The 13,256-nt window shown below is 47.5% G+C and overlaps 1 protein-coding gene across 1 annotated transcript in view; it reads left to right on the plus strand.

Annotated features, from left to right (window-relative positions):
- SLC1A1 (solute carrier family 1 member 1) overlaps positions 1-9,259 on the plus strand; it is an 88,204-nt gene extending 78,945 nt beyond the window's left edge. The window contains exons 11-12 of the mRNA XM_039230870.1: positions 4,870-5,004; positions 7,037-9,259. Of these exons, the coding sequence (XP_039086801.1) occupies positions 4,870-5,004; positions 7,037-7,283 (382 nt within the window). The 3' untranslated portion in view covers positions 7,284-9,259. The remainder of the gene's footprint in view (positions 1-4,869; positions 5,005-7,036) is intronic.
- The last annotated feature ends 3,997 nt before the right edge of the window (positions 9,260-13,256 follow it).

The following is a 13,256-nucleotide window of genomic DNA, read 5'->3' on the forward strand; positions in this document are numbered from 1 at the left end:
ATCAATAAAACCAAGAGTTGGTTTTTTGAAAAAATAAAATTGATAAACCTCTAGCCAGGCTTTTCAAAAAGAAAAGAGAGAGCACCCAAATAGATAAAATCATGAATGAAAATGGATGTATTAAAACCAACCCCTCAGAAATACAAGCAATTATTAGGGAATACTATGAAAAATTACATACCAACAAACTGGACAACCTAGAAGAAATGGACAAATTCCTAAACACACACACACACACACTACCAAAACTCACATGGGAAGAGAGAGAAAATCTGAACAGACCCATAACTAGGGAAGAAATTGAATCAGTTATCAAAAATCTCCCAACAAATAAAAGCCCTGGGCCATATGGCTTCCCTGGGGAATTCTACCAGACATTGAAAACGAGTTAATACCCATTCTTTTCTAGCTGTTCCAAAAAATAGAAATGAAAGGAAATCTTCTGGACTCATTCTACGAAACCAGAATCACTTTGATTCCCAAACCAGACAGAGATCCAGCAAAAAAAGAGAACTAGAGGCCAATATCCTTGACGAATACAGATGTAAAAATCCTTAACAAGATACTTGCAAATTGAATTCAACAGCACATAAAAAGAATTATCCATCATGATCAAGTGGGATTCATTCCTGGGTTGCAGGGCTGGTTCAATATTCATAAATCAATGTGATACATCACATTAACAAAAGAAAAGATATTTACCATATGATCCTGTCGATAGATGCAGAAAAAGCATTTGACAAAATATAGCATCCTTTCTTAAAAAAAAAAAAAAAAAAAAAAACAACCTGAAAGAAAGGATAGAAGGAACTTACTTAAACATCATAAAAGCCATTTATGAAAAGCCCACAGCTAATATCTTCCTCAATGGGGAAAAAAACTGAGAGCTTTCCCCCTGAGATCAGGAACACGACAGGGATGTCCACTCTCACCACTGTTGTTTAACATAGCAATGGAAGTCCTAGCATCAGCAATCAGACAGCAAAAGGAAATAAAAAGCATCAGATTGGCAAAGATGAAGTCAAACTTTCACTTTTTGCAGACAACAAGATACTCTACATGGAAAACCCAACAGACTCCAAAAGACTGCTGGAACTGATCCATGAATTCACCAAAGTCGCAGAGTATAAAATCAACATACAGGAATCAGTTGCATTTTTATACACCAATAATGAAGCAACAGAAAAAGAATCAAGAAACTGATCCCCCCCCCAAAAAAAAAACTGATCCCATCACAACTGCACCAAAAATGATAAAATACCTAGGAATAAACCTAACCAAAAATGTAGAAGATCTGTATGCTGAAAACTATAGAAAGCTTATGAAGAAAAATGAAGACACAAAGAAATGGAAAAATACTCCATGCTTATGGATCGGAAGAATAAATATAGTTAAAATGTCATTACTACCCAAAGCAGTCTACACATTCAATGCAATCCCAATCAAAATTGCACCAACAAACTTCTAAAAACTAGAACAAACAATCCTAAAATTTGTATAGAACCACAAAAGACCCCGAATAGCCAAAGTAATATTGAAGAAGAAAACCAAAATGGGAGGCATCACCATCCCAGACTTTAGCCTCTACTAGAAAGCTGTAATCATCAAGACAATATGGTATTGGCACAAAAATAGGCACAAAGACCAATTGAATAAAATAGAGAACCCAGAATTGGAATCACAAATGTATGGCCAATTCATCTTTGACAAAGCAGGAAAGAGTATCCAATGGAGAAAAGACAGCCTCTTTAACAGATGGTGCTGGGAGAACTGGATGGCAGCATGCAAAAGAACGAAACTAGACCACTTTCTTAACATCATACACAAAAATAAACTCAGAATGGATGAAGGACCTGAATGTGAGACAGGAAGCCATCAAAACCCTAGAGGAGAAAGCAGGAAACAACCTCCTTGACCTCAACCGCAGCAATTTCTTACTCTACACATCTCCAAAAGCAAAGGAATCAAAAGCAAAAATGAACTATTGGGACCTCATCAAGATTAAAAGCTTCTGCACAGCAAAGGAAACAATCAGGAAAACTAATAGGCAACCAACAGAATGGGAAAAGATAGTTGCAAATGACATCTCAGATAAAGGGCTAGTATCCAGAATCTGTAAGTAACTCACCCAACTTCACACCCAAAAAAAACAATCCAGTGAAGAAGTGGGCAGAAGACTTGAACAGACACTTCTCCAGAGAGGACATCCAGATGGCCAACAGACACATGGAACGATGCTCAGCATCCCTCCTCATCAGGAAAATACAAGTCAAAACCACACTGAGATACCACCTCATGCCAATCAGAGTGGCTACAATAAATCAAGAGACTCTAGATGCTGGCGAGGATGTGGAGAAACGGGCACCCTCCTCCACTGCTGGTGAAAATGTAAACTGGTGCAGCCCCTCTGGAAAACAGTGTGGAGGTTCCTCAAAAACTTAACACTAGAACTCACCTATGACCCAGCAATAGCACTGCTAAGACTTTACCCAAGGGATACAGGAGTGCTGAGGCATAGGGTGTTTGGCACCCCTCACAGAGATGAGGCTGCCTCATGTACCCCAATGTTCATAGCAGCACCTTCAACAGTAGCCAAATCATGGAAAGAGCCTAAATGTCCATCAGCTGACAAATGGATCAAGAAGATATGGTTCATCTATACAATGGAATACTACATGGAAATGAGAAAGAATGAAATCTGGCCATGTGTAGCAACATGGATGGAACTCGAGGGTGTCATGGTGAGTGAAATAAGTCAGGCAGAGAAAGGCATATGATAGGTTTTCACTCATAGGTGGAACAGGAGAAACTTAACAGAGGACCATGGGGGAGGGGAAGGGGGAAAATAGTTAAGGAGAGGGAGGGAGGCAAACCATAAGAGACTTAAAAACTGAAAACTGAGGATTGATGGGGAGTGGGGGAGAGGGGAAAAACAGTGATGGGCATTGAGGAGGGCACTTGTGATGAGCACTGGATGTTATATGGAAACCAACTTGACAATAAACTGTAATTTTAAAAAAAGAATAAACTATAATTTTAAAAAAAAAGAAAGAGGGAGACACAGAATCTGAAGCAGGCTCCAGGCTCTGAGCTGTCAGCACAGGGCCCAGTGCGGGGCTCAAATTTGTGAACCATGAGATCATGACCTGAGCTGAAGTTGGACCCTTAACCAACTGAACCACCCAGATGCCCCAGGGATTCTTCTAGTTTAAATAGACTGTTTCTACATCTTCCCCCATTCAACCCAGTGGCCTCCTTGGACTAAGGATGAGAACATGGGTCCAGAAAGCACAGTGGGTGTCCCCTCAAGCTCATTCAAATTTAGGGGCTTTTCAGGGTATGGTTTCCTCCAAAAACAATCAGATTTAAATAAGGATGCTATTGCTGATGAAAAACCACACCTTCCAAAGAAAGGAACCCCTAGCACCACATTTTACCTACCCAAGAGGGATCTTTTTAGAATTTTTTTTTTTTTTAATTTGAGAGAGAAGGAGAGCATACACGCAGAGGAGGGGCAGATTGGGGAGAGGGAGAGAATCTTAAGCAGGCTCCATGCTCACCACAGAGCCTGACTCAGGGCTTGATCCCGTGACCCTGGGATCATGACCTGAACTGAAATCAAGTCAGACACTCAACCAACTGAGCCATTCAACCCCAAGAGGGGTCTTTTTATTTATTTTTACATTTTTTTAAGTTTGTTTATTTTGAGACAGAGATAGCACAAGGTGGGGGTTACCAAGCAGGCTCCACGTCATCAGTGCAGACCCTGACACGGGACTCAAACTCATGAAACTGTGAGATCGAGCCAAAACCAAGCGTTGAACCTTAACCAGCTGAGCCACCCAGGCTCCCCATAAGAGGGATCTTTTTAAATATGTTGTAAGGAAGTTCACTTGGCTGCCTCTCCTGGTTCCAGAACCATCTTCCTTTTGCAGCAAGTGCATCCCCTGGCCAAAAGGATCAGTCAGGAGTAAACACTTGTATCTTGACAGGAAGCATTGCTGGCTCTCAGTTCAGTGCCCTAATGGGCAGCTCCCAGAAGCCAGGAGCCTTGTGATGTCAGGAACGTGCATGGGGGCGCCTGGGTGGCTCAGTCGGTTAAGTGTCTGACCTCAGCTCAGGTCATCATCTCATGGTTCTTGAGTTCGAGCTGCAGGTCAGGCTCTGTGCTGACAGCTCAGAGCCTGGAGCCTCCTTCAGATTCTGTGTCTCCCTCTCTCTCTGCCCCTCCCCTGCTCATGCTCTGTCTCTCAATAATATAAACATTAAAAAAAAAAATTTTAAGTGCATAAAACGTGCTTGACCCCTGCCTCGTTCCTTTGTCTTCCCCTGAAATACCCTTGCCATCCACCTGGACCGCCCTCCCTCTGCCCATCCTTTAAGGCAGCAGAAATCCCTGGCACATAGGAGATGCCACTTAAGGACTGGCTAGCTGACACATGGATGAAGAGAAAAAGCAAGCAGGCAGAGAGGTGATTGGCGCTTGTGGAAGGTGATGGATGCGTGGGCAGGTAGCTGATGCCTGCCACCAGCACCCAGGTGGTCAAACTCCAACCTTCCTCGTGAATAGCCCTCCTCGTGAATAGCCCTCTTGCTCATTTTCTGAGTGCTACTCAGGCAGCTCGTCTCCTCTTCCTTCTGTTAGAGCCACTTGCCGTATCTGCCCATGGGAGGAGATAGACACCCCCTTGGTCCCCCACCGCTCCCTGATGAGGCTGAGCTGGTGCTCAGCGCAGAACAGATCCTCACAGGCCAGTTTGGGGGAACACAGCAGTCACGGGCATCGGGACTAACGGTTCCCGGCCAGGGACGGGCCCTGAAGGGAGACCGGTGTCTGACTCCTTCTGCGCTCGTGTGTTCTGGCTGCAGCATCACGGCCACGGCGGCCAGCATTGGAGCCGCGGGGGTGCCGCAGGCCGGCCTGGTGACCATGGTGATCGTGCTGAGTGCCGTGGGCCTGCCCGCCGAGGATGTCACCCTGATCATCGCCGTCGACTGGCTCCTGTGAGTCGGGGTACACACGCTGCCTCTGGCGGCTGGGAGGGCGGGCCTCCAGCCCTGCACAAGCTACACCCAGCCGTCACCTGTCCACGGGTCGCCGCTGCCTGATGAGCCATCTGTTGCTGCTTTCATTTCCCTCCGGCCAGGCCATCTGATAAAGCGCTTAAAAATTAACTCCTCGTGACTTGAGGCAGTGATTTTCCAAGGCCAGGGACCTCCATCAGCCCCTGCTACATGGTCATGCTCAGGAAGGGAGTGGGGCCTGGGAGGAGAGCAACGCAAGATGACAACCTGCAGGGGCTGCACCGAGTATTCCAAACCCTGTAGGCCACTGTCGCCTCCTCCGGCCCGGGGGCCCCGGCGTGGGTTTAGGACCGCCTGGTTCGTAGTCAGCCCATCTTCCCGAGATCTTCAGCATCCGCAGGGGGAGGTGGCAGGAGCTCTGGGGTAAGATCAGCTCGAGTTTGCATCGCTGTTCAGTGTCTCAGCAGCTTTTTGACCTGGAAAAAAATCCCTTAGCTTCTCAGAGGCCCAGCCGCGTTATCAGTGAGATGGGAGAGGTCCTGTGCTCTTTGCCAGGTTGGCGCGGGGCCCAGGGGGCTGGTGCCAGCAGCGCGGCCGCAGCAGGGTCTGGTGGGCGGGATGTGCTCCGAAGATGGCAGGTTTGCTTAGGAGTAGAAGGATACCGACAACTCTCGCACATATGCGTGCATGCACGCACGCACACACACACACACGCACACACACGGAAGACTGAGGAGCACAGTGGAAATTCTGGGCAAGGATGTGCCTTGTGTGACCCCCACGGTTCAGGCTGGAAGGAGCCTGGTCCCCGGCTTTATCTTGATACCCACCTAGTGCACTGCGTTCGCTCTGTCCCCTGTCCCCTCAGGAGTGAGCAGAGCTCTACTTCGAGGCTTTACCCAGAACCACCCGGGGTTGGCAGGAGTCCGGTGCTCTGTGGTTTGCAAGCAGCAGCTGAGATGGCGAAGACACGGTCCTGTCCCGCAAGGCCCAAGCTCCTGCCCTGGGAAGGCGTGCCGTGGGGCCCCCCTGAGCCGCCGGCTAGTTCCCCCAAGCCCAGCCCAGGTGGCCCCACTCTTGCCAAGACCCCCCACCCCTCAGGCAATTGTCTTTCTGGTGACGGTGGGTTTTGTACATCACTCCTTTGCCCGATTCTTCTGGAACCAATGACCTGCACTTCCAAGATACCCAGAGAAGCCAAAGGTCCAGTCTGATCTATAGGACACTAACTGGTTCACACCAGGGTCTAGTTCAATCCGTGGCCTTATTCTGAGTCACAGGAGGGCACCCAGATGGGCAGACGTCTGTCCCGTGGGTGCAGCTCACATAAGGCAGCGCTCTGGCATTCTGTCACCAGGGCGCCTTCCTGCCACTGAGTCCTCTCCATGCTGTCTGGGGGCTACGGCCGGCTGGGGGCGTCACAAGGAGAAAGCCGCTCCTCGGCTGACCTGTGACCGTGTCCCTGCTGGCTTCCTTCTAGAGGGACCCAGTGGGGCAGAGAAACGACCACACAGGGACCCACAAAAGCACAGGAACACGTGGAGGCACACACATACACTCCCTCCCCCTTTGGCAGATACCCCGCCCCTACAGGGGTCTTTCACCTGAGCCGAGACAGAGCCCAGGAATGTCCCAAGTTGGAGGTTAGGGGTGAGCAGCTCGCTCAATTCTGACCCCGCCCCCAACTCCCCCAAAATATCTGTGAAGACTCTATTCACGTTTCTTTGGGTGGAGGGGAGGGAATTTGGGGAGACTGGTGCTGGACTTAAGAAGGTCAGTGGGAGTTGCTGGGAACACACACCCCCGGGGACCTGTGTACTCATTCTGTACTTTTATGAGCCACCTTCTGCCCTAGACCTGTGAGGACAGAAGCCTCCAATCCAGCCACGAGTATGGGACCTTCCGCCTCTGCTTCATTCCCCACTGAACACTTCAGATCCCTTTCTTCCTCCGGTGGCAAACGGAAATGATATGTGGGCCCCCTGTCTGACCCCTCCTCTCTTCCCCCCAGGGATCGGTTCAGGACCATGGTGAACGTCCTGGGTGATGCGTTCGGGACAGGCATTGTGGAGAAGCTCTCCAAGAAGGAACTGGAGCAGATGGATGTTTCATCTGAAGTCAACATTGTGAACCCCTTCGCCTTGGAGTCCACAGTCCTGGATAACGAAGACCCAGACACCAAGAAGTCCTACGTCAACGGAGGCTTTGCGGTAGACAAGTCCGACACCATCTCATTCACCCAGACCTCCCAGTTCTAGGACCCCTGGCATCGTGGGACCTTGAACGCTGAAGGACCGCGTCCTCAGAGGCCTCTCTTAGCAAATCCAAGCACTAAATAAGGAAAAGAAACACACTAATGGCTGATTGTGCATTTGATTTGATATATAGACCTCCAGATTATTTTCTATATTGGACTCACAGCTTTTGCTCTCCGGGTTCTGGGATTTTGGAGGTGGGTAACGGGAAAGAAAACAGATTAAAAGGAAAGCTGCATTGTCTACAACGTAATATGAGAAACAAAGTTTGGAAGTATGTAGAGTAATAACTGTTAGATTAGGTCATGAATGTGGAAGAAAACTTGCTTTCTCATACACAATCCAGTGTTTTGGGTTTTTTAAAAAAAAGACTCATTAATTACAAATTTTTACTCGAGCTTTCTATTGGCATGGATTTCCTTTGACTTCTCACATTTTTATAGATTATAATGCCTATAAATACTACCACCGCTGCACCCCCCATTTAATGTGCCAAATTGTCCATTTTTAACTCATCTCCTGCCAATTTCAAAGAAACTGCTTTGAAAGAAAACAGACCAGCACAGTTCCGCAATAACAGTTTCCAGATGGGTGAGGGGTCTTGTAGGAAGCGAGAAGGGTCCTTTTTTCAAGGTACTGTATTTGAACACTGAACTATAACCCCAGTGCTGAGTATAGAGCTAGATATATATATATGTATATATTTATTATTTTCATATAAGTTGCCAGACAGAGATCAGAATCAAACTGTCAATGTGAAATAAAGAGCTCTCCTTGTACTTGAATAATAACTGCGATTCCAATCCACATCTGCTTTGGGGCTTATCGGAACTCCTCTCTCAGAAGCATGAGAATGAAAAATCATCTTGTCCGTTCCACGTCTGCGTATCAGCCTCAAAGCAGACATGTATTATGGGGATACTCTGGTGCCCATTCATCTTCAGCTCCCAGGCTTCACGGCCGGGAGGGAATCCGTATCAACTCTGTACGAGATTGTATCCAAACGTGTCACTCACGTAAGGCTGGATGTGTTTTTAATCCAACTGGAAGGCTTCGTTCTTCCAAGGTCAATTATACCCACTCAAAAAATGACGGTACTTTGCCATTTCGTACCCATCAGGACCCAAACCACAGTGGCAAACTGCCAGCCACGTTGTACTTTTAATATGGGTTTGATGGATCTAACAAGTCACATTGGCCAGAAGAGCACAGTCCCTACCCTGGATTCTCGCAGAGTAAGTCCATGAGTTGGTACACACAACACGAGACATTGGTATTCGTGGTTCAGGGAGGTTCTTCCATTGTGTGAAACTTGTCTCCTCCTGCAGGGAGGACTGTCCTAACTAGCAATCTAGTCACCTCGGCCCTGCTTATTAAACTCTATGTCCTGTCATTCTTCTTCTGATGTATGAAGATGGCCTCTTAAAAAGTCTACGCTTCGCCTCTCATCTTGTAAATAACGCTTAACAGAAAAAAACTTGTATTTACACTGAGATCCCAAATAATCCTGTTTCTGCAGAATTGAGTAGTCAGTTTAAGCCTGTGCTTTTCTGTTGAAGAAACCAGAAAATGTGCCAAAGATCGTGGACAAGTAAATAAATGCTCGATGTTGACCGCCTGTCCCCGAAACATACAAGAGAATGAACCTGGGCTGTCATGTAAACATCACAAATAGGGACTGGTGATTCCATGTGTGTTTTAAGTTGCAAATACTGTGGTGTTCACTGGAGGTAAACCTAACTATCAACGCAACTATATTCATAATTTATCTCGGGTCTGAAAGGTCCTACCCCTCCCCCCCCACCCCCACCCCTGGCTCTGATTGGAGGCGCTGGAGTTGGCAGAGCTGTTGGCGAACTGCAGGTCATCCTAATTTTGGAGTGAGTTTGTAACCAGCCTCTTAACACACTGTGCTGTTAACTCATAAAAAAACAATGTTCCATTTCAGTCTCAATAAATACTTCCATCATTCTTTCTTCCCCGCCGCCTCTTTCTTCCTTGATCTCTTATCTCACTCAGGTGGGGTGTGGGAAGGTGGAGACAGGGTCACTTGATTCAGATCGTAAACGGATTACTGTTTTCAAGACTGTTTATGCTTGAGAATGAAAAAGTGGGGCTTGCGGAGAAGTAATCTATTCTTCATGTTAATCAGTGGGGATGATAAGGCTGAACTATGAAATACAGTGCCAGAAATTACAAAGAGTTCATCCATATTTTATGGCTGAGATGAAGGAGAAGGTACAAGCTGGCCAGAAATTACAGGGAGGTAGTCTTATCTCAATATGATGGCGACCTGGTTTCACTGAAGGACTGTCCCTGCCCTCAGAAGTGGGACTACAAATGCTGCATTCGGGAATGCCCTGCCCAAATCTGAGTCACCACAGGGTTCTGCTGGTGCCTTCACTAGTCAAACAGATGGACAACCCCCTAGGCCCTACTGAGGGAGGGCAGGGCCTCACAGAAATGTTTGTCATTTCCTGGCCAGACTCACTGAGAACTATCTCCTCGAGGCAATGGCACAGAAACACCCAACACCACAATTACTTACATTGGTTTGCAAGATTAAGTGCACCTGAGCAAGCCCACCCCCACCCCCACCCCCGCCAATGGTTTTGATCTTGCCCACAGTCTACTCCTTTCCAGAGGAATGGTGTTATCGGCTCTAATAAATGACTATTCCTCAGCAAATCATTATACAAGAACCTATATTAAAAACACACCCCATTCTTAGAATAGCTTGAGAAAATTATGTTTGTCTTATATATAATCAAGCAGTGGGCCAGCAGTGGTGTTGGCTTTGCACATATTAAGAATCTTCCCTTCTGGAACGGAAAGAGGAAATGGTCATGCAGAGCCTTGACACAATGCCAAGAAGAGTCTATGCGGGGCGCCTGGGTGGCTCAGTCGGTTAAGCGTCCGACTTTCGCTTAGGTCATGATCTCGCAGTTCGTGGGTTTGAGCCCCGCGTCGGGCTCTGTGCTAACTGCCAGCTCAGAGCCTGGAGGCTGTTTCAGAGTCTGTGACTCCCTCTCTCTCTGACCCTCCCCTGCTCACGCTGTCTCTCTCTCTCTCTCTCTCTCTCTCTCCTAGAAATAAATTTAAAAAAAAATTTTTTTTAAATAAATAAATAAATAAATAAAAAATAAAAAAAAAAAAAAAAGAAGAGTCTATGCATCAGGATCAATATTCTGTATCCTCTAACTGCCCAGCCAGGGATCACGGACACCCGGGAGACTGCTTTAAGCATTAGGTGAGAAAACATACGCGATGCACTTAGCACATAAAGTGTTTTGTAAATGCGAGTGCCTCCCCCCAGAAAGTCCGCACACGCTCACCCCCCATTTACAGGGGTAACCCACAACTGCAATAGTTCAGAAATGTTAGGGCCCTTGCAGCTGACATGGCTGAGGGTTATAGCTTTGACTTTGACCGCTTGGCCTTACCTGGGTCAAAAGAACAAACAATAAATCCAACCTGGTGAAACGTAATAAGCAACCACCATTCTATAAAGGGGAAAGCTCTTGCTGAAAATGGGGCATTCTCAAACAGTGTAAGACCTAGAATATTTCCTCTTTCCTAAAAGATCATGTTGGGGGGAGGGGAGTGGCTCAGTCGGTTAAGCATCCGACTCCTGATTTCAGCTCAGATCATCATCTCACAGTTGGTGGGTTCAAGCCCTGCATCTGGCGCTGTGCTGATGGCGTGGAGCCTGCTTGGGATTCTCCCCTTCCCTCCTCCTCCCACTCTGCACTCCCCAAAATATGTAAACTTACATTTTTTTTAATGTTTATTTATTTTTGAGGGAGCATGAATGGAGGAGGGGCAGAGAGAAGAGGGAGGCACAGAATCCGAAGCAGGGAAAACAAGGCCACAAAACTCATAAGCAGGCGGGAGGATCTGACCGCACCACTGACGCACTGTTTCTTCTCTCGCTGGGCAAATCCAAGGCCACGCGGAACTTGGAGGAACTGGGGTAATATTACCCAGACGCTAACGATTCATCTACAAATCACTTTGCCGACTATACTGCAAGGTTCCGTACCGTTATTAGTAAACCCCCAAAGCCCAGATAAAACCAATATCCTTTCTGTTAATCTTGTTGGAGGAAAAGGGAAGGAAAAGCCGTGGCCTCATCTAAAGAGGGTTCGCTGATCTCTAGAGGGCCTCACTGGCCTGGGGCTCCAAGCCCTGACCTGGGGGGTTGGGGGGGGGGGCAGCACGCACAATCAGGTGATAGTACCTAGAGAGAAAAGTACCGTTTATCGAAAGATGGAGGCAAAGAAATCCTGAAACTAATATACAGCATCAACCAGACTTCTCACTGGTCATGTCCAGATCCCAACTCCTGACCCGCTCCCACCCACACGCCCCCCATTCTCCCCCCGAGAAGCTGCCTTCTCCGGACACACTGGCGGCACGTTCCTCCGTGCCTCAGGACTCGGGACAGCTCCCGGCAAGGTTATGAGGAGGTCACATCCTCTCCTCATTTCAGGGCGTTTAGGGAATGCAAAATTGCATCCTCTGGGAATTCCAGAGTCAAAGGTCTGGCTGCCAGCGGGAGACTGAAATCCTGGCACCAGGGAGCATCTGCTTTATCTCACCCCCGCCCTGTAAAAAAAGGCCTGTTTTCCAGGTGAGGAGACGACCAACTGACATGCATGAATGGGGCGGTTGGTCCCGGCAGGGCACCGGAGAAAAGGCACCACTGCCTCTTTGTAAACATGCTTTGTTTCATTTTATGGGCACGCCTTCTTCACAACGTGCCTTTCAAAGATGACTTTGATCTTCCTCCAAGCATTCAAATGTAATTTTCATTTAAGGAGTGTTTGTGTTTCCAAGGTCAGCCACTTAGCTCGGCAAGAATAATGAGAGGCCGGCAGCAAGGTTTGTCAGAGCTGAAGACTGGGAGGGAAAGTGTTTCTCCAGAATGAGTCTGTGGGTAATGATGTCCAGGTCTTTGGGAACCCAGGTGGGTCTGACAGGTGTCAAAGAACTCTGACCCGGTATGTGTAACTCACACCTAAGTTATTAATAAAGCAGCACCGGTGAGCAAGAGGAACACAGGCTTGATCCTTCCCCAACACTTGCCTTTTTGTCTTCCCGGCACCACAAATTGGCTTTAATTCCCTGGGTTTAGACGCTAATCCTCCATTTCCTAATGTCACCAGAAGGTTAAGACAGATAAGAATGTGTCAACTTCACATTAAGCACACACACAAACTCAAGCTCTTTTGCAAAGTCAGGAGGGGCCAGTTAAGCCCGGAAAACATTGCCACCTGTCGTGGATGAGAACATCTGAAAAGCAAGCAAGGCCAACTTGGGCTGCAAGGGAACAGGAGTCTGCCTCTGGCAAGAAGGAAAGGTTTGCTCAAATACCATTCCTGGCAGACGGCCACCTACCTGATTCTTTTCTTTCTTATGCTTATTTCTTTTACCATTTATTTTTGAGACAGACAGAGAGAGAGAGAGAGAGAGAGAGTGTGTGTGTGTTAGCAGGGGAAGAGACAGAGAGAGAGGGAGACACAGAATCTGAAGCAGCATCTAGGCTCTGAGCTGTCAGCACAGAGCCCAACGTGGGGCTTGAACTCATGAACCACGAGATCATGACCTGAGCTGAAGTCAGATGCTTAACTGAGCCACCAAGGCACCCCTTTTTATGCTTATTTATTATTTATATTTTAGAGACAGTGAGAGAGACAGAGAGAGAGAGAGAGAGAACAAGGGAGGGGCAGAGAGAAGAGGGGACAAAGGATCAGAAGCAGGTTCTGTGCTAACAGCAGAGAGCCCAACGCTGAGAGCCCGATGCAGGGCTTGAACTCCTAAACCATGAGATCATGACCTGAGCCTAAGTCAGATGCTTAACCGACTGGGCCACGCCGGCGCCCCTGCCACATACTCTATCCTTAGGCATCATCACCTTCCATAAAGATGACACTGAAAGGCAAGTAAAAGTCCATTTCCTCTTCAGATGTTGGC

This window comes from Hyaena hyaena, unplaced genomic scaffold (genome assembly GCF_003009895.1).
Source record: "Hyaena hyaena isolate Hyena2069 unplaced genomic scaffold, ASM300989v1 scaffold_51, whole genome shotgun sequence".
NCBI lineage: Eukaryota > Metazoa > Chordata > Mammalia > Carnivora > Hyaenidae > Hyaena > Hyaena hyaena.